Below are 20,764 nucleotides of genomic sequence, written 5' to 3' on the forward strand. Positions count from 1 at the left end.
GAGGAGGGGGAGGAGGAGGAGGAGGAGGAGGAGGAGGAGGAGGAGGCATTGAATCCCCTAGAACTAGAGTTACAGACAGTTGTACAGGTGTTGGGAGCCAAACCTTGGTCCTCTGAAGAGCCACCAAGCATGGCCAACCGCTGAGCCACCCCTCTAGCCCCTTTTACTGCCTGCGTAATAGAACAAAGACCAAGAAGAATTGCAGGGAAAAGAGGATTCAGGAATGTCCTCCAGCTTCTGTATTTTCTCCTGTAACCTCACTAGCTTCAAGACACTGACTAGGTCATTTTCTCATACAGATATGCCCCATGCCACATTCAGAGGTTGCTGGCAGATGTCTGTGGGGGGCTGGGGGAAGCTACATTACAGTCCCCAAGGACATCATTAAAGCACAGAAGTACTAGAGGGGTTTGGAGACCAGGGCACTCGGGGAGAACATGATGAAAACATGTTTTGTACTACACGTGTTCTTTCTTCATCCTTCCTTACCTCCTTCGCCACCTCCTCCCTTCAGGTGTGCTCTGTGCCAAGGCTGGTGCTGGCTTTGCGCTTGGAGCTTATTCAGTTTTACCCTGGTACCAGGTCTGTCCGTGCTTGCCAGCTCCTTGGCTCTGCTGATGCTGTGTAAGTTTGTATGTGGAAGGTCTTAACCAGCCCCAGGGCTGTCCAGACCTCCATGTAGAATAATGCCTTGGTTTTCAAACACAAAATTTTATGTGTTCTGAGGATTTCTTTCCCAACATGCGCTGTTCATTAATTCGGCAAATTCGAATTGAACAGACTAGGTGCTAACCTGTATACTAAGCCCTGGGAATACTAGACATGGTCCCTGCCCTTGTTGGCTGGAAGTCTGATGGAGGTGTCAGGTGTTAACTAACCAGGCAATCAGGATGGAGAGATGCTGCAGAAGGGTGTGTTTATACCCAGCCAGGGGTATTAGGAGAGCTTTCTGAGAAGAAGGGAGAGAGGAAGATAATGAAAGAAAAGTGTTTAAAGACCCTGGGGTTGAGGTCCTAGCTCTCAACCATATCACTATGACAAAAAAAGGGGGAGGGCTATTCTTGTGCCCTTCCTGTGTCCAGAATGCCCTGAGGAAAGGATAGTAACACCCTCCTCTCCTCCAGGTCAGAGTTAACCCTAGGACACACAGTGATGCTGTCCCTGAATGGTTCCATTTTCTCCTTCTCCTATTCCAAAGAGCGAAACTGAGACACAGAAAAGGTTAGCATTACAGGCTCGGGCTTGAGATTACCATGCTAAAGTCAAAGCTCCAAACTGGCAAATTCTCCAGCATGAAGAATCTTGCATCTCCTGGCTGGAGCCTCTTGGGGAGAAAGCTTTCTCCTCCCTGTATACTCCGCCCTCCTGCAGATCCAGCCCTGACCTGCCCCACTCCCTGGAGCTAACATGTCTGCCTCCACAGTTGCTACAGTGTGTACGAGGTGAGCGGTCCAGGTGTCTGCCAGCAGCATGTAGGCGGGAGCAGCTGTCTGTTTTGCACAGAACCTGCTTAGGGAGGGAGAATCTCCTCCATCCATTGCCCGGGTACCAAAGTTCTAAGGATCTTCCTTCAAATGCTTTTTAATTTGATGCTTGAAATCGGACCCAGGGCCTTGGACGTGTTTAACAAGGGCTTTTTACACAGAGCTTCATACCAGTTGCACAGGTTTTCCTTTCTGAAGAAAAAAAAATGGAGGGCCCTTTAGAGGAGGGAAGCCATGACACCTCTGGAGGTAGCACATGGGACCAATGGGGTTAAGCGCCATCCCTGATCTGACCTACTTTTCTACCTGTGCCCACATCCCCTGAGGCCAGGGTGTTGGGTGGAGCCAGCCTGGCACCCCTGTACCCACACCTGGGACTTCCCCTGATTGGAAAGCCCCAGGACCCAGGCCTCCTGACTGTTCTGCCAACTCTCACCAACTGCCTGGGTTCTGCTCACCTCCAGTCAAGAGTCTCCATTACTCTACATGCCAAACTACATCTTGATAACCACACCAAGGGACCCTAACCCCATGGATCCACCCTTTAGGGCCTTCTTTGATACCTGGCTGTTCCCCATCTGAAGATTTTTGTATGTGGAGGGGTGGGGTTCAAGACAGGGTTTCTCTGAGTGTCCTAGAACTCACGTAGAGCAGGTTGGCCTTAAACTCACAGAGATCCTTCTGCCTCTGCCTCCTAAGTGCTGGGGAAAGCCTGGCTGAAGAAATTTTTTTTTTTTGGAGATGTGAGGCAAGGAAGATAGGTCTCGCAGGAAGCTATCCTCTGCTGATCATTTACTCTGAGGCATTGTCTAGGCATCCACTGTATCTCGTGTAATATACACCAATGTGATCCAGAGAGTTCATAGTCTATCATTCTCATTTTATAGATGAGGGAGCTGAGAAGCAAAGGGGCTGAATGACTTGCCTAGTGTTTCATAGCTAGGACATAGCCAAGGTGCAGTAACCAGGTATTGGTAGTCCTGAGCTCTCTTGACCACACCAGGCTTTCAATGCCTTTCCTTTAGCTTCCCACTACTCTCTCCATGGGACAAGAGACTTGGAAATTAAGTATAACCTAATTCAGCAGACATTTACTGAGTATCTTATATACCCCAGGCATTGAGAGGTACCAAAAATAAAGGGGTCACCGTCCTCAAGATCTATGGGAGAGATGCATATATGGACTAGCAGATGTCTAACCTCAGTAACCCAAGCTAGCCTTGAACTTGCTGTGTAGCTCAGATGAGATGGGATTTCTAATCCTGAATGCAGAATTACAGGCATGCAGCACCTCTTTATGTGCTTCTAGAGACCAGAAGGGCTCCAGGGCTTTATACATGCCAACTGAGGAGTCTCTGATCCAAGAGAGTCGTTTTCTTCTTGTCTTGTGTGCGTCAGGGTAGGTGTAAATATATTGAGGACAAGTCGGGCACAGTGGTGGTGTATGAGCTGCCTGTAAGTTCAGTACTTGGGAGACAGAAGTGGGAGGATTAGGAAATGAAGGTCACGCTTGGCTGTGAGGTGAGTTCGAGGCCAGCGTGGAATACCTGAGACCGTGTCTCAAAAGTAAATAAATAAATAAATAAATACAGTAAAGGATGCTGGAGAGATAGTTGAGTGGTCAAGAGTACCAGCTGCTCTATCAGAGACCTTAACACTGAGGTTAGGGGGCTCATGATTGCCTGTAATCCCAGCTCTAGAGGATCAGACACCCTTTTCGGGCCTTTGTGAGCACTGACAGACATGCTTGAGATATTTATACACACATACACATGTTCAAAATGTCAATGAAAAAAATAAAACAGCGAGCTGGAGAGATGGCTCTGTGGTTAAGAGCACTGACTGCTCTTCCAGAGGTCCTGAGTTCAATTCCCAGCAACCACATGGTGGTTCACAACCATCTATAATGGGATTCAATGCCCTCTTCTGGTGTGTCTGAAGACAGCTATAGTGTGTGTGTGTGTGTGTGTGTGTGTGTGTGTGTGTATGTGTGTTTCTTTAAAAAAATAAAACAGGGCTGTTGAGATGACTCAGTGGGTGAAGGTGCTTCCTGCCAACCTCAGCAACCTTAGTTCTATCTCTAGACCGACATGGTAGAAAGAGAGAACTAACCAGCTACCTGACATTTATAATAATTATAAACAAGGACTTTCCTTTATTATTGTTTATTTTGCTATAAGATGGTTTGTTTATGTTTGGGGTATGTGACAGTCTGCTTATGTGTGGAGTCTTGCATATACATCTGTGTGCAAGTGCATATATGTATGTATACATTTATGTATGTATACAAGTGTGTTTATCTGTGCACGTGTGTATGTGCATGTGTATGTGTGAGTGCCTGGATGTCTGTGCATGTGTGTATGCGCGAGTGCGAGTGTGTGTGTGTGTGTGTGTCTGTGTGTGTGTATGAGCCTTAGGTGGTGTTCATCAAGAATCATTTTCTCCATGTTTTTTGTTTGTTTCCTTTCTAAAGATTTCATTTGTTTTTGAGTTACGTGTATGAGTGGGTTTCCTGCACTTACATAAGTGTACTACATTCACGCATTCCCCTCTGAGGCCAGAAGGGGAAATCTGATCCCCTAGAACCAGACTTTAGACAGTTGTGGGTATCATCAGGAACTGAACCCACGGCCTCTGCAAAGGCAGCGAGCTCTTAGTTTCTGAGTAATTTCTCCAGCACCATTCTGTGCTGGTTTTGTTTGTTATGTTTTTTCAAGAAAGGGGTTTCTCAGTGTCATTCTGGCTGTCTTGGACTCACTCTGTAGACAAGACTGGCGATGAACTCAGAGATTTGCCTGCCTTTGCCTCCTAAGAGCTGGAATTAAAGGTGTGAGCCACCACCCAGCTCCCACTCTGTGTTTTTAAAACAGAGTCTCTCAGTGGCTGAGAGCTCACCGAGTAGCCTAAGTTTTCTGACCAGTGGGCTTCAGAGACACTGCCTCCCCAGTGCTGGAGGGATGGAGTACAGGCCTTTATGCTCCCTCTGCATGGCAAACCTTTGACTGAGTGAGCTAGCTCCTCAACCTTCCTTTTCCATTTGTTCTACCTTAGCACCTATTTGGGAGCTGGAGAGATGGCTGAGCAGTTAATAGCACTGACTGCTCTTCCTGACTTCAATTCCCAGCAACCACATGGTGGCTCAGGACCATCTGTAACGGGATCCAATGCCCTCTCCTGGTGTGTCTGAAGATAGAGACTGTGTACTCACATACATAAAATAAATAAATATTTAAAACAAAACAAACTTAATTTTGTCTCCCCCCCCACACACACACACTGTGTGTATGGTCCAGGCTAGCCTCAAACTCATACTATCCTGAGTCAGTTTTTCTTTTTTCTTTTTTTTTTAATTTTTATTTATTTATTATATGTAAGTACACTGTAGCTGTCTTCAGACACCCCACAAGAGGGCATCAGATATCATTACAGATGGTTGTTAGCCACCATGTGGTTGCTGGGATTTGAACTCATGACCTCTGGAAGGGCAGTCAGTACTCTTAACCACTGAGCCATCTCACCAGCCCCTGAGTCAGTTTTTCAAAGGGAGGCATTACATGGCATTACATCTGCAGCCTTGCCTGGCCTCCATTTTTCTTATTTTTAGGCTTTTATAATAGAATGATATGGCGACTATTTTCTGTTGTATTTTCTCAGCTTTTCTGTGAGATGTGTCTACACAGATTCGTCTTTATTGTTGCATAGCCCTGTATTCCTTCACCACAGTTCACCCTGTCATCCTAGTGGTCATAGATCTGGAAGTTGATTCGGTTTAGACCATCGTTAACAACGTGTCTAAGCATAGTTTTTTTGTTTTTTCTTTTTATGCATACAGGTGGTTTGTCCGCATGTATAGGAACCGTGTGTGTGCCTGGTGTCCACAGAGGCCAGAAGAGGGTGCCAGATCCCCCTAGGATGGGAGTTACAGACAGTTGTGAGTCACTCATGAGTGCAAGGAACTGAATCCAGGTCCTGTGGGAGAGTAAGCAGTGCTCTTAACCTCTGAGCCGTCTCTCTAGCCCAGTTTGAACATCGCGGTTTCTCTAGAAAATCAAACTGTATATTCAATTTTCTTTTTCTGTTGGTGTCGGTTTTAGTTTAGTTTTGTTTCACACAGGGTCTTGGATATGTAGCCCAAACTGGCTTTGAACAGGGAGGGTGTACTCCTGCATCAACTCCCCAGTGCTGAGATTATAAGTCTGTGCCATCATATCCTACAGGTTCATTTGTATCTGACAATGTCCTGTTGTTTACCAGACACTTCTACTAGACCAAGTGTGTAGGATAGCAACTATAATCCCAGAACTGGGGAGGTCAAAACAGGGGGTTCAAAAGTTCAAATCACTGGCTACATAATGAGTTTGAAGCTAGCTAAGCTATAGAAGGCCCAGCCTCAAAAAAACAAAAACAAGTAAAACAAAACAAAACAAAAGCCCATAGGTAGTAATGAGTTCTAACAGGGTCAGGAATAGCAACAAGAAGCCCCACAGGTTTTGTTATCTCTAACCATCTGTGGGTATTCTTTTTTACTTGAATAAGATCCAAATTCCCTCGGGCAGGTCCTGGTGCAAGCCTTTAATCCCAGCACCTGGGAGGCAGAGGCAGGCAGATCTCTAAGTTCCAGGCCATCCTGGTCTACAGAGTGAGTTCCAGGCCAGCCAGGGCTGTTACACAGAGAAATCCTGTCTCGAAAAACAAACATCCAAGTCCCTGCTTGGTGGAGCCTCTACCTTAATTTCTGACCTGTGTTGTAATGAGTCTTGTCTCCGCTCATTAGCAGTTTGTGGAATACTCTGGCACTAGAACCTGAAAGTATCTTTCGTTAATATTGTAATCTCCAGAGCCGGACGGTGGTGGTGCACGCCTTTAAATCACAGCACTTGGGAGGCAGAGGCAGGCGGATTTCTGAGTTCAAGGCCAGCCTGGTCTACAGAGTGAATTCCAGGACAGCCCGGACTATAAAGAGAAACCCTGTCTCGAAAAACAAAAAAACAAAACAAAACAAAAACCCAAAAAACAAAAATAATATTGTAATCTCCAGTAGTCCGGGTCCTTCCCTTCCCTGTCCCCTTCCCCTCTACTACTTGATACTTTGTTTCACTTATTGTTGTTAGGAGATCACCTGCCCACCCCACAGCACACACAGTTTGCTGGAGTTTGTTCTCTCCTTCTATCATGTGGGCTTGGTGACCAGTATCAGGCTGCCAGGCTTGCAGGCAAGAACTTTCCTGGGAGCAGGGCAATGGTGCCGCACGCCTTTAATCCCAGCACTTGGGAGGCAGAGGCAGGTGGATTTCTGAGTTCGAGGCCAGCCTGGTCTACAGAGTGAGTTCCAGGACAGCCAGGGCTGTACAGAGAAACCCTGTCTCAAAAAACCAAAAAAAAAAAAAACCTTTCCTGGGGACTGGAGAGATGGCTCAGAGGTTAAGAGCACTCACTGCTCTTCCAGAGGTCCTGAATTCAATTCCCAGCAACCACATGGTGGCTCACAACCATCTGTAATGAGATCTGATGCCCTCTTCTGGTGTATCTGAAGAGAGCAGTGGTGTACTATCTCTCCAGCTTCTCTTCCTTCTATTTACTTTTTGTAGGTTTATTTGTTTTTATTTTTTGAGTATGAGTGGTATGCTTGCACGTATAAAAATGCACCACAGGCATGTCTAGTGCTCACATGGGTCAGAAGAGGGCATCAGATCCCCTAGTACTGGAATTACAGATGGTTGTGAGCGTGTGGGTGCTGGGATCTGAAACCAGGCCCTTAAAAGAGCAGAAAGTATTTGTAATCTATGGTTTCTGCCTGCTCCCCTTCTTTAACGTGGTGCTAGGATCAAACCTGGAGCCTCCCTTTTTTTCTTTTTAGATTTTTTTTTTTTTTTTTTTGAGACAAGGTTTCTCTGTGTATCTCTGGCTGACCTGGAACTCACTCTGTAGATCAGGCTGGCCTTTGCCTCCCAAATGCTGGGATTAAAGGCATGCGCCACCACTGCCCGGCTTAGATTTATTTATTTACTATGTATACAGAGTTCTGCCTGAGTGTATGCCCACACAGTAAAATCTCATTATATAGATGGTTATGAACTGCCATGTGGCTGCTAGGAATTGAACTCAGGACCTCTGGAAGAGGAGCCAGTGCTCTTAACCCCTGAGCCGTTGCTCCAGCCCTCCAAACCACCTTTTATCTGATGACCCTATGATGATGAACATAGCCAATCAAGCTCTGAAACACTGACTTATCTACCCATTGGGTATCTGTCCCCACCCTGCCCTACTCCTTAGGTGTCCGGCCCCTTTTTGAGAAAGGAAAGTCAGCTGTCTAGCTCACCCCAGCAGCCAGAGCCTGATCCATAATAAGCCAGCAAATAATAGTTGTCCAAGCCAGTTGTTGGCTTCCCATGGACAGCCAGGAACCCCCTCCCCCCACACACACACACTGGGACTCACTCTCTCCAGAAACTCCCAGAACCCAGGCACCCCAAGATTCCTACCATCTCACAGCAACATCCCTGACTCGGTGTCCCGCAGTGCTTCTTTGCTGGTGCTGCCTAGTTGAGCCCCTCTGGGAGCTTTTGGGGAACCTGAAGTCTTAGTTCTGGCCATCGGGTTAGAGAGACTCAAGCAGGCATCAGGGCCTAGAATTGCTAGCAGTACCTTGGGATTGAGTAGAGGGAAGGAAGACTTCAGAAAGGTAAGATAAATCTAAGACAGAAAAGGTATTCCAGGCAGAAGGAATAGTGTGAGTGACTGCTGACCCTAACCGGAAGTGCAGGTCCTGATCTGGCGCGGTAAACTGTCAGCAGAAGGAGGGTGGATGAATGTAATGTCAGGCACCACTAGAAGAGAATGGCCAGGTGGGGAGGTCTGAGCTCCCTGCAGGATCAGCGAAGCTCAGAGTGTCTTAGGCTTAATCCTACCCCCCGCGCCCCTCCCACAGTGCACCCTCCTGTTTCACCCAGCCCCCAAAGCAACCTCCTGCAGCCAAATGGACTTCTCTCTGGGCCTTCGACTGGGGCCTCGGAATAAGAAGGATACCTACCAGGAGCCCCCTCCGTCCTCTGGGCGTGGACCGCCAACTACCTCTTCCTGCTTGTCCTGTCCCCCTTCAGCCTGTACCTGCCCCTGTTCCAGCTGCCCCCCTCCCCCATGCTCTTGGACTGTTTGTCCCTCAGACGCTGCTACCTGCCCTTCCTGTCCAGGCCTCCCTGGCCCACCCTGTACGTGTTCTTGCCCTCCTTGCCCTGCATGTCCTCCCTCAGCGTGTCCGCATACCTACTGCGCCCTCTGCTCCAGTCCTTCTATGACCTACTGCCGCCCCTTGCCTTGCCCAGTTTACTCTTGTTCGGTGGGCCAAACTACCTGTCGGAGCTCCCGCTTGGGCTGCAGTAGCGGCTGCAGCTGTGGCCATGGTGTGTCATGGGGGCCTCGGGGCTCCACGGGCTGCTGCAGCGTCTGCTTCAGGAGACAGAGGGCTTCTCGAGGGCTCTGTCAGATAATCTAGGCTAAGAGGCTGTGTCCTGCAAAAGGTGGTTCAGCTGGACTTGGAGCTACTTCCTCAGACAAAGGCTCCGAATAGAGCCTGGATGGAATCAGGTGGACCCCTGACTGAAGAGGACAGGGGACTACTCCTCGGACATTTGCTTCTGCCTGTGATCCTGCTGGTTCCAAAACCTGCTCCTCTGTTCCCCCTGGAAAGCCTTCCTTGCAGCCCTTTAAAGGTAAGCATGTCCATGGTTCCTTCCTCTCCATTCAGCCTCCAGTGGAGACTTTTGCTTGTCTCCTCTTGCAATTCGCAAGAGTATGACAGGCTTCTTCTCTAGAGGATGGGGGTGGGGAAGCACTTTGTTCAGAAGTCACTTCTGACTCTGGATCTACATCCTTACTCCTGATTGTCTCTGGCCTCCTAACCTCTAGTAAGCCAGTCAAAGCAGCCCTCCCACCCCCAGTAGAAGGAACGGCTGAGCCGATGGCTCTTGGTTCCTCCCTCCCCTGAGATAGCTTTGACATCCTTCCTGATCTTTTGTGTCCATCCAGGAACCTTCTGCCCACCCGGATGTGAATGTTTTGTATTGGAAATTTCTAAGCACTCATTTAGCCTCATGACCTCAATCTTGCAGCAGTAATCCTGTCCCTGTCTGAGATAGCCATGTTCATCTATCTTGGGGAAGAGGGGAGAGGGTAGGGGGGCTTGGAGGACCCTCTTCTCAGGCTCTCAGGGGTCCTACCCACACACGGGTGGTTGTAAGTTCCCTGTTAGGGTGGTGGTGAGAGATTCAAAAGCCACCAAGTGAGGTAGCTTTTCAGCTTTTGTTTCTTTTTTTTTTGTTTTCTTCTGGAGCTAAAGACAGAGCCAGGACAGAACCTTATGCTTGCTAGGAAAGAACTCTACCACTGGTCTGGAGACATGGCTCAGTGGTGAAGAGCACTGATAGCTCTTCCAGAGGTCCTGAGTTCAATTCTTAGCACCCACATGGTAGCTCACAACCATCTGTAATGGGTTCTGATGCCCTTTCCTGGTGTCTGAAGACAGCTACAGTGTACTCATATACATAAGATAAATAAACCTAAAAAAAAAAAAAACTCAAGAAACTGTACCACTGAGCTAAACCCCAACCCCGAGACAGAGTTTTATATAGCCTTATGAATGTACAGTATGGCTAAGTTTAGCCTTCAGTTCCTATTCTTCTTGCTTCTAATTCTCAAGGGCTGGGATCACAAGTATGTCGCACCACACCTAACTCTCCCTGGGTCTTTTAATTTGCTACATTCCTCAATTCCTCCTCCCCCCGTTTTCTTCTTTGTTACATTTTATTTACTTTTTGTGTACGTGTGTGGGCACTGGCCTGCCACAGCGCTCCAGTGGGAGCCAGATGACTTCTGGGAGTCAGGGCTCTCCTTCCTCTATGTCGGACACAGGAATTACATTTAGGTCCTCAGCCGGGCAGTGATGGCGCACACCTTTAATCCCAGCACTTGGGAAGCAGAGGCAGGCGGATTTCTGAGTTCGAGGCCAGCCTGGTCTACAGAGTGAGTTCCAGGACAGCCAGGGCTATACAGAGAAACTCTGTCTCAAAACCCTCCCCACAAAAAAAACAAAACAACAAAAATGAATTCAGGTCCTCCGGCTTGGCAGCAAATGCTGTGCCATCTTGCCAGGCCCAGTCTCTGTTTTTTTCTCCTTCTGGGTTTCTTTTTTCTCTTTGTATCATTCATTCTTTTCTTTTTCTCCTTTTGTTTGTTGTTTTACTTTTGCTTTTTGACAGACTCTTTCTCCAGGCTGGTCTCAAACTCTGTCTTACTCTGCCACAGCCTCCCCAGTGCTGGGGTGTTAGATGTGTACCACGGTGCCTAGCTGATGCACGGAGAGCTTTACAGTCCAGGAATCATGATGTCATCAGCTGAGTCCACTGACGAAGCTTAGCCTCGTTAAATGTGACAGAGATTAGCACGGACACCGTTTGCCTGCTGTTGTGATGCAGTCTGAAGCATCCATTACTGCCTAGAAAAGATGCTGGCTGAAGAAGCAAACAAACCTCTCAACATGGATTAAATCAAGCCCTCAGTGGTGTCTTGTGTGTGTGCCTGTTCATGCATGTGGCATGTGCACATCCTGTGTGTGTGCAGGAGTTCATGGAGATCGTCCCTAGGCTTTCTTCCTCAGATCATGGTCCACCTTGATTTTTTTTTTCTTTTTAAATATAATCTCTCACTAGGTCCTGTCTCTGCATCCTTGGCTCCGAAATGACACTCTTTTTTTTTTTTTTTAGATTTATTTATTTATTTTTATTTATGTGAGTACACTGCAGCTGTCTGTCTTCAGACACATACTAGAAGGGTGCATTGCATCCCATGACAGATAGTTGTGAGCCACCATGTGGTTGCTGGGAATTGAACTCAGGACCTCTGGAAGAACAGTCAGTGTTCTTAACTGCTGAGCCATCTCTCCAGCACTGAAATGACACTCTTGTCACCACACCACGCCCACAATTTTAATACAGGTTTCTGAGGATTAAACTCTTATCAAGTTTGTGTGTCAAGCGAGTGCTTTACTTCCTGAACTAATTCCTCAGCCCCTTATTTAATGAGAAATGCAGGTGATGGAGAAACATAAACGACACAAGGAAGTAAGTAGACTCCGGTAAAATGTGGGCGATGTTAAAGAGAATCTGACCCAGTTACCTAAATAAGTCACCGGCTGTGGGGAAAATGAGAAGGAGCTTAAAACACAGATGCAGAGCTGAGAATATTCCTCAGTGACAGAGCCCATATGTGGGGGCATGAGGCCTGAGGGTGTGAGGGTGTGGATGACCACAGGGAACATGTGGATCTCTTTTGTTCAAGACTTGGGGATGCCAACTATAAAGATGTTTTAGAAGTTGAGGGCCGGGTGGTGGTGGCGCACGCCTTTAATCCCAGCACTTGGGAGGCAGAGGCAGGCAGATTTCTGAGTTCGAGGCCAGCCTGGTCTACAGAGTGAGTTTCAGGACAGCCAAGGCTATACAAAGAAACCCTGTCTCGAAAAACAAAACAAAACAAAAAGAAGAAGAAGAAGGAGAAGAAGAAGTTGAGGACATTTAACTCTAGACTGGATTGTAGTTTTTGCTTGTGAGACAGGATCTGATTATACAGCCCTGTATGGTCTGGACCTCGATATATAGGTCTAGCTGGTCTTGAGCTCACAGTAATCCGCTTGCCTCTGCCTTTCCAGTGCTGAGGTCAAATATGTGTGTGTCACCATTCCCAGCTTGTGTCCTATGGTTTTAAATTTTACTTACCATTTACCTATCTAGTGCATGTGTTCCTCTGTCACTGAATGTGTGTGCGTTTGTGTATGTATTCCTGCATGTGCACACACCATGCATGTCAAGATCAGAGGATACTTTTTTTAAAATGTTTATTTATTTTATGTATGTGAGTTCACTGTAGCTATCTTCAGACACACCAGGAGAGAGCATAGATAGTTGTGAGTCACTATGTGGTTGCTGGGAATTGAACTCAGGACCTCCGGAAGAGCAGTCAGTGGCTCTTAACTGCTGAGCCATCTCTCCAGCCCTGATACCTTTTTTCTTAATTATTTATTATTTTATGTATGTGAATACACTGTAACTGTCTTCAGATACAACAGAAGAGCCCGCCAGATCACATTACAGATGGTGGTGAGCCATCATGTGGTTGTTGGGAATTGAACTCAGGACTTCTGGAAGAACAGTCAGTGCTCTTAATTGCTGAGCCATCTCATCTCTCCAGCCCTGAGAGGATACTTTTCAAGTCTGTCCTTTACCTCCATGTGAATGGGAACGGCAAACTGTATCATTGTTGGATTAAATGTGAGTGGGATCATAAATTATTTTAATAACAAAATACTAAATGAAACTCCTCTAGTGAGTTTGGTTTCTAGCAACACTCCGAGCACTTCTCCCTGAAAGCTAAGACTTCCTCATGGTTTCTTACACACAGATCCTAGCTACTGGAAGATTGTCCTGGAGATAAACTGAATTGACAGGGCCCTCTAGTCACCTGCTAGCTAATTTCCCAACAAGATCTTTCCCAGTTGTACCTCAGAGTCCAAGAGGTCACAGTAACCTTAAGAATATACATATTTTGAACAGATCTTACAATAATACAAAATAATACAGGGGGTGGAGGGACTGCACAGTGGGTAAGAGTGGATACTGTTCTCATAGAGAGCCCACCATTTGGTTATGTGTATCCACAGGACAGCTCACAACCTCCTGGAACTCAGAGTCCACATGTTTTAATGCCCTCTTCTGGCCTCTGAGGGAACTGTAGGCACATGGGGGTATATAAACAAGCCTGCAGGCAAACACTCAGACAAATAAAATCAAAATAAATCTTTGGAGTTCCGTTGTTACTTTGTTTTTTTTGTTGTTGTTGTTGTTTGAGAGAGGGTTTCTCTGTGTGGCCCTATCTGTCTTGGAACTCACTCTACAGACCAGGCTGACCTGAAACTCACAGAGATCTGCCTGCTTCTGTCTCCAGAGTGCTGGGATTAAAGACATGCTACCACTGCCCAGCTTCTCCAAAACAAAACAAACAAACAAAAATCAACATTTGCAAATAGTTTTTATTTTCTCCGAGGCAGGGTTTCTCTGTGTAGCCCTGGCTGTCCTGGAACTCACTCTGTAGACCAGGCTGGCCTCGAACTCAGAAATCCTCCTATCTCTGCCTCCCAAGTGCTGGGATTAAAGGTGTGCGCCACCACCGCCCAGCCTGCAAATAGTTTATACAGGTACTGCACCTATTTCATTTTCCTGCTTTCTCTCTTACCATGGAATGCTGGGTAAACTTCTTCAACCCTGTGGGCTAATACCACCTACCTTATGGATTATTTAACAGTTAGATGCCATCCATAGTAGTTGGCCAAGATTTTTTTTTCAGTGTTAGGGATCAAAGGCTCTCATTTACGGTAGGCAAATGTTCTATCGGTGATCTACATAATCCATGGATGAGATTATAAATGGCATGTGTGGCTCCCGTGGGTGTGAAGTCTGTCTAGGCTTCCAACAACGGTAGCTGTTGAGTTTGATGTGGAAACATCCCCACAAGTAAATGGAATGATATTTGTATTCCTGTATTTGTTTTCTTTTTTTTTTCTTTTCTTCTTTAGAACCATGTCTCAAAATAAAAATAAAAATAAAAATAAGACAACTCAGTAGTTTAGAGGACCCAGGGTCAGTTCCCAACTCTCACATGGTGGCTAACAACTGTCTGTGAGTCCGGATCCAGGGGATCTGATGCCCTCTTATGGCCTGCACAGGTACTGAACACATACAGTGTGCAGACACATATGAAGGCAAAACATACACACAAAATAAGAATAAATAAATAATTAAACACTAGCCAGGTGGTGGTGGCGCACGCCTTTAATCCCAGCACTTGGGAGGCAGAGGCAGGCGGATCTCTGAGTTCCAGAGTTCAAGGCTAGCCTGGTCTACAGAGTTAGTTCCTGGACAGCCAGGACTACACACAGAGAAACCCTGTCTCGAAAAAAACAAAAAAACCAAACAAACAAAAAAAAAAATAAATACTAAAAGAAAGAAAAGGCGGGCATGATAATGATATCACCAATGGAGAGGCTGAGACAAGAAGATGGAATGTTCTAGTCTAGGCTGGACTACAGAGGGATACCCTGTTTAAAATTAACATTATCATTGTTATTATGTTTTTATTATATATCTCATGTATATACATATAAATATATAAACAATACATAAATATAAATACACACACACACACAGACGCCTTTCAGGCATCTGAAGCCAATAAATTGCCAGCCAAGATGAAGTTTTCCTATGCGGTACAACCATACAGGGCTGGAAAGATGTTTCAGAAGTCAAGAGCACTTAATTCTATTTTACAGGGGACATGAGTTTTGTTCCCAGCACCCACATCAGGTAACTTGTTACTACCTGTCACTCCAGTTCTAGGCACCTGCACACAGGTGGTGCACATAAATTCATGAAGCCTCACACACATTCACATAAGTAAAAATATAAATAATGGTGGCGCACGCCTTTAATCCCGGCACTTGGGAGGAAGAGGCAGGTGGATTTCTGAGTTCGAGACCAGCCTGGTCTACAGAGTGAGTTCCAGGACAGCCAGGGCTACACAGAGAAACCCTGTCTCAAAAAACCAAAAAAATAAAAATAAAAAAATTATATATATATATATATATATATATATATCCAAACAACAACAAATATGTGTGTGTATGTATATTTTTTCAGAGATTAGGTAAATTATAATTATCTGATAAATGATAACTTAATACAAGCCAGGGCTTATCTAAAATAATTTACATGAATTAAACTATAAATTCATTTATCTGTGAATAATTATAGGGTACTTATTACATCAGTAATGGCTGCTTTAAATATTGAGGATATAGGTGGAGAAACAAATACAAATCTGCAGGGAGAAGTAACAAATGAGCAAATAAAAAATTCAGTCCACTAAGTGGTGTTAAGTGCTATGGAGAAAATGTAGCAAACAGGATAAGACAGAAGGAAGGAGAGCAGGCCAGGAAGCCTACTGGTACATCTCTGAAATTCAAGCACTTGGGAGGTGGAGGCATAAAGGTCAGGAGTTCAAGATTAATTTCAGCTGCATACTGGGTTGAAGACCAGCCTGGGGAACACAAGACCTAATGTATAAAAAATAAATCAAAAAAACAAGGGGGCTTGGGATGTTGTCCAGATGATAAAGTTCTTATCTCACACGCAAGGCTCAGCACTCAGGCTCCTAAGACTTTAGATCGAATCGGGCTACAAACTTTAAGCCTACAGAGCTTCAAGTGATGAGACCCCATCCCCCAGACAAAGCAGCATCAGGGTTTGGTTCTTAGCATGCATGTCTTTTCACAGTTGTCTGTAACTCTAGTGTCAGGTGATCTGACACTCTTCTCTGACTTCTGTGGACATTAGGTACTCACATGATACGCAGACATATATAAAGGAAAAACAGTTACATATATAAAATAAATTCATCTAAAATAAAATGGAGGGAACTCCTCCCTCCTACCCCCTCACCCCAAAAACCCTTTATGTGAAAAGAAGGATGGCTAAAAAAAGATTTCTTAGGGTCTTTGCTTGTTTTATTTTTTCTTAATTTTAATTTATAAATTTAAAGATTTATTTCTGGGCTGGAGAGATGGTTCAGAGGTTAAGAGCACTGACTGCTCTTTCAGAGGTCCTGAGTTCAATTCCCAGCAACTACATGATGGCTCACAACCATCTGTAATGGGATCCGACGCCCTCTTCTGGTGTATGTCTGAAGACAGCTACAGTGTACTCATATAAATAAAATATTTATTTTATTTAAAAATTTATTTCGCCGGGCAGATGTGGCGCACGCCTTTAATCCTGGCACTTGGGAGGCAGAGGCAGGCGGATTTCTGAGTTCGAGACCAGCCTGGTCTACAGAGTGAGTTCCAGGACAGCCAGGGCTACACAGAGAAACCCTGTCTCGAAAAACCAAAAAAAAAAAAAGTTTATTTTATGTGCATGGGTGTGTACCTAAGTGACTATATTCACACTACTTTCATGGAGGTGCTCTCAGAAGTCAGAAGTCAGTCAGATCCCCTGGAGGAGCTGGAGTTACAAACAATTGTGAAAACTACTCTGCAAAGCAGTAACAAGTGTTCTTCCACCTGTCTCCCTCTCCTCTGCAAGAACAGCAAGTGCTCTTAATTTGTTAATCATGAAGCATTCTATTTATTGATTGATTGATTGATTGATTGATTGATTGATTGAGACAGGGTCTCATTCTAGTCTAGGCCTGGCACTCAATTACTCAATATAGTGCAAGTTGGTCTTAAATTCTCAGCAATTCTCCTGCCTCAGCTTTCCAAGCACAAGGATTACATGAGCCCACACCACGATAGGAAGTCCTAATAGCATGACATTTGGACAGAAAATTGGAGGAGGTAAAGAAGGTGGAGGAACCTTGCAGGAAGCACTGTGCAAAGGCCCAGGTGGGAGCCTCTGGAGACAGAGAAGGAGACCAAGTGGTATAGGATGAAGTCATGGACATAGCAAAAAGCCCTTGGACAGATGCATTTGCACCTCTTTAGAAAGATTTTGGTTTTCATCCTTAGTGGAAAGGGGGAGCCACTGCAGGGTCTCCAGGATGTAATACTGAAACTTAACATTCCAAGATAAAGCAGATCTTAGGTAGCTGGAGGTGAGAGTCGAGCTCCAGGGCTAAAGTTTTGAACTCTAAAGCTGCCACTGATTCTTAAGCCTTCTTCATTTGGGCACTGTTCCCCTGATTCCACACAGAGAAAGAGGTAAAGTGACGGATAAGATTGCAACCTCAATCTGTGTCCAGCCGGACTCTGGCTTTACACCACACCGCCTCCCTCAGGTGTCTGGACAATACTGACTGCTGCCCCGGAGGTCAGGCCAAGTCCAAACCCTAGAACAGCGTCGGTTTAGGGCAGCGGAGTTCATTAGCAAGTGGTACCGGCTGGCTCGGAGGGATTGCCGGCACCTTTCTGAGATCCTGCGTGGAGGAAAACAGAAAATACGCTTTTATTCGGGAGGACCGCGCGGGTACCGGCCAGCTTGAGGACCTGATGGCAACCGCCCGCCAAATCCGCGGGAGCAGCCCGCCACTCCAGCATCCCCAGCCCCATAGGCTTTTCCGCTCTAGGGCGGGGCCCGGTGAGGGGGCGTGGCTTCCGCGCCGCGCCCCGTCACGTGATGGGGCTATCATGGCGGCGGCCACGAGCCAGCCCGGCTCCCGGAAGCAGGCTGTGAGGGGCGGGCGCGCTGCTGGAACCCGAGCGGAGCCGGAGCCAGTGCGGGGAGGGCGGCCCGGCGGCCTGGAGCCGGACGTGTCCGGAGCGTCCCCGCAGACCGGGGCAGCAGGTGAGACCGGGGCCGGGCGAGGCGCGAGCGAAGGAGGGGACGCTCGGCTGAGGCTAGGGGGCGCAGGGGGTCACCCGTGACCCAGAGTCGGGGAACCTGCGTTGCGCGCGCGTGACCGCGAAGCATTGGAGAGGCCGGCGCGGGCGGAAGGGATGCTCGGGAATAGATGTGGAGACACTGAGCTCCAAAACTGGCTCATCGGCGAGGATGGGAGGTACAAGAAACCTGCAGAACCTATCATGGAGAAGGGCAGTAGCCCCTTTCGAACCTGCGGGACCGGGATTACTGAAAGGAGTCCCCCTTGCTCTATCAGGCAAGGGTGGGGCGAGTGCGCTGGCCTCTCCCCACTGTCACCCTCCCCTGCCCCATAGAGTCCTAGGAGACAACCACTCCTCCCACCCACCCAACTGGTCCCTCCAGTCTCAGCTCTGGGGGAGAGAAATTGACAGTGCAGTTGGGTGGAGTTGCCTTCTGCTTAGACACCCAACCCCTTGACTGTGCTACCTGGATTATGGATGTGACTATGACCACCGTTCTCTCTCCAGGTCGTCCGGGGGCCCACCATGCTGGTGACTGCCTATTTGTCTTTTGTGGGCCTCCTGGCCTCCTGCCTGGGCCTGGAGCTGTCAAGATGCAGAGCTAGGCCCCCTGGGAGAGCTTGCAGCAACCCTTCCTTCCTTCAGTTTCAACTAGACTTCTATCAAGTCTACTTTCTGGCCCTGGCAGCAGACTGGCTCCAAGCCCCCTACCTGTATAAACTGTATCAGCATTACCACTTCCTGGAGGGTCAGATTGCTATCCTCTACGTCTGTGGCCTTGCCTCCACGGTCCTCTTTGGCCTCGTGGCCTCGTCCCTTGTGGACTGGCTGGGTCGTAAGAAGTCCTGTGTCCTTTTCTCCCTCACTTACTCTCTATGTTGTATAACCAAGCTCTCTCAAGACTACTTTGTGCTGCTGGTGGGCCGAGCACTTGGTGGGCTGTCCACGGCTCTGCTCTTCTCAGCCTTCGAGGCCTGGTACATCCACGAGCACGTGGAGAGGCATGACTTCCCTGCCGAGTGGATCCCAGCTACCTTTGCCCGAGCTGCCTTCTGGAACCATGTGCTAGCTGTGGCAGCAGGTGTAGCAGCCGAGGCTGTGGCTAGTTGGATGGGCCTGGGGCCTGTAGCACCCTTTGTGGCTGCCATCCCTCTTCTGGCTCTGGCTGGGGCCTTGGCCCTTCGAAACTGGGGAGAGAATTATGACCGTCAGCGTGCCTTCTCCAAGACCTGTGCCGGAGGTCTGCGCTGCCTCCTGTCTGACCGCCGGGTGTTGCTGCTGGGTGTTATACAAGCCCTGTTTGAGAGTGTCATCTTCATCTTTGTCTTCCTCTGGACACCTGTGCTGGACCCACACGGGGCCCCTCTGGGCATTGTGTTCTCCAGCTTCATGGCTGCCAGCCTTCTGGGTTCTTCCCTGTATCGCATCGCTACCTCCAAGAGGTACCACCTCCAACCCATGCACTTACTTTCCCTCGCTGTCCTCATTGTCGTCTTCTCTCTCTTCATGTTGACTTTCTCCACCAGCCCAGGCCAAGAAAACCCCGTGGAATCCTTCATCGCCTTTTTACTTATTGAGTTGGCCTGCGGGCTCTACTTTCCCAGCATGAGTTTCCTGCGAACGAAAGTGATCCCTGAGACAGAGCAGGCCGGTGTTCTCAATTGGTTCCGAGTGCCCCTGCATTTACTGGCCTGTCTAGGGCTCCTTGTCCTCCATGACAGCGATCGGAAAACGGGCACCAGGAATATGTTCAGCATCTGCTCTGCTGTCATGGTGACAACTCTGCTGGCAGTGGCAGGACTCTTCACTGTGGTGAGACACGATGCTGAGCTGCGGGTGCCCTCACCCACCGGGGAGCCCTATGCCCCTGAGCTTTGATTCTCCAGGACAAGGGGTCTGAGATGGGCTCTGGAAGCCCGCCTACCCACCTGTGACTCACTTTGTGACTCTGTCCTGCAGCCCCTCTTGCCAGTGTTTTGGGAAGGACATGGGGTGACAGACTGGAAAGGTGCCAAAAGCTGCCTGCGTACTTCACTTTCTCCTTGTGTAAAAATAAACACTTTTAATGGATTCGACTTACTTGTCCTCTCCTATACCACCTCAGTTTCTGGTGAGGGGGCAGCTGGAGATTTTTGCGGCACAGGTGGGGTTCTAATGTCTTTAAGTCAAATGTCTCCAGCCAAACTGAGCTGTGAAATGCCTGTCAGCAGAATGGGGTGGAAAGATTCAGGGGCACCTAAGTCCTTAGTCTTGGTTAGGACAGGTACCCTTTCCAGTTGTCAAGGAAAATCCTCAGTCCACATTCAGGGGAAGATGGACTCTTGGAGTTGGGGTTACAGTCAGGACACTCATCAACTTGTTACATGTGTTGAGATCTGACCTCTGGTCCTCACGATTATGCGATAAGTGCCTTTAGCCACTGAACCATCTCTCTACCTTGAAAGGAGAAAATGATCTTAGAGCATGTGTGTCCAGTTCCTAATATACCGCTAGGCCATTGAGCAAAGATTCCAGAGGATTGAGCTGCTGCAGTGACTACCCTGTTATGGTAAATGAAAGCCTTTCCTGAAGGAATAAGCTTGCTGTTCTGAACCTGCATGCTCCTCTGCTTTCTGCCTTTGTGACTCAAATGCCCCATTTGTCTAGGGCCATCTGAACCTACTAGCTCCTGAGTCCCTTCAAGAAACACAAGCAAAGGGCTGCTAAGAAGAGAGTGGTAAAGGGTGAGGGACTGAGACTTCTTGTCTGTACCTGATTTTTCCCCACCCAGCCTAGGTGAAGGCTAGCAAGTCATCGGGGCAGGAAGTTGTACCAGTGGGAACACCAGTTTTGTGGGCCCCTCCCTGCCTCGCCTCTGATT

At 47.5% G+C, this 20,764-nt stretch overlaps 1 protein-coding gene across 1 annotated transcript; it reads left to right on the forward strand.

Annotated features, from left to right (window-relative positions):
- The first annotated feature begins 17,690 nt into the window (after positions 1 to 17,690).
- Mfsd5 (major facilitator superfamily domain containing 5) lies at positions 17,691 to 19,979 on the forward strand. The gene is made up of 2 exons (XM_028781154.1): positions 17,691 to 17,866; positions 18,412 to 19,979. The coding sequence occupies exon 2, from the start codon at positions 18,430 to 18,432 to the stop codon at positions 19,780 to 19,782; it is 1,353 nt and encodes a 450-aa protein (XP_028636987.1). The 5' UTR covers positions 17,691 to 17,866; positions 18,412 to 18,429; the 3' UTR covers positions 19,783 to 19,979.
- Positions 19,980 to 20,764: the final 785 nt, after the last annotated feature.

This window comes from Grammomys surdaster, unplaced genomic scaffold, assembly GCF_004785775.1.
Source record: "Grammomys surdaster isolate TR1022 unplaced genomic scaffold, NIH_TR_1.0 374, whole genome shotgun sequence".
NCBI classification, from domain to species: Eukaryota; Metazoa; Chordata; class Mammalia; order Rodentia; family Muridae; genus Grammomys; species Grammomys surdaster.

Excerpts from the sequence above, each read along its gene's own strand:
- Mfsd5 (XM_028781154.1), top strand. The coding sequence starts at position 18,430 with ATGCTGGTGACTGCCTATTTGTCTTTTGTGGGCCTCCTGGCCTCCTGC.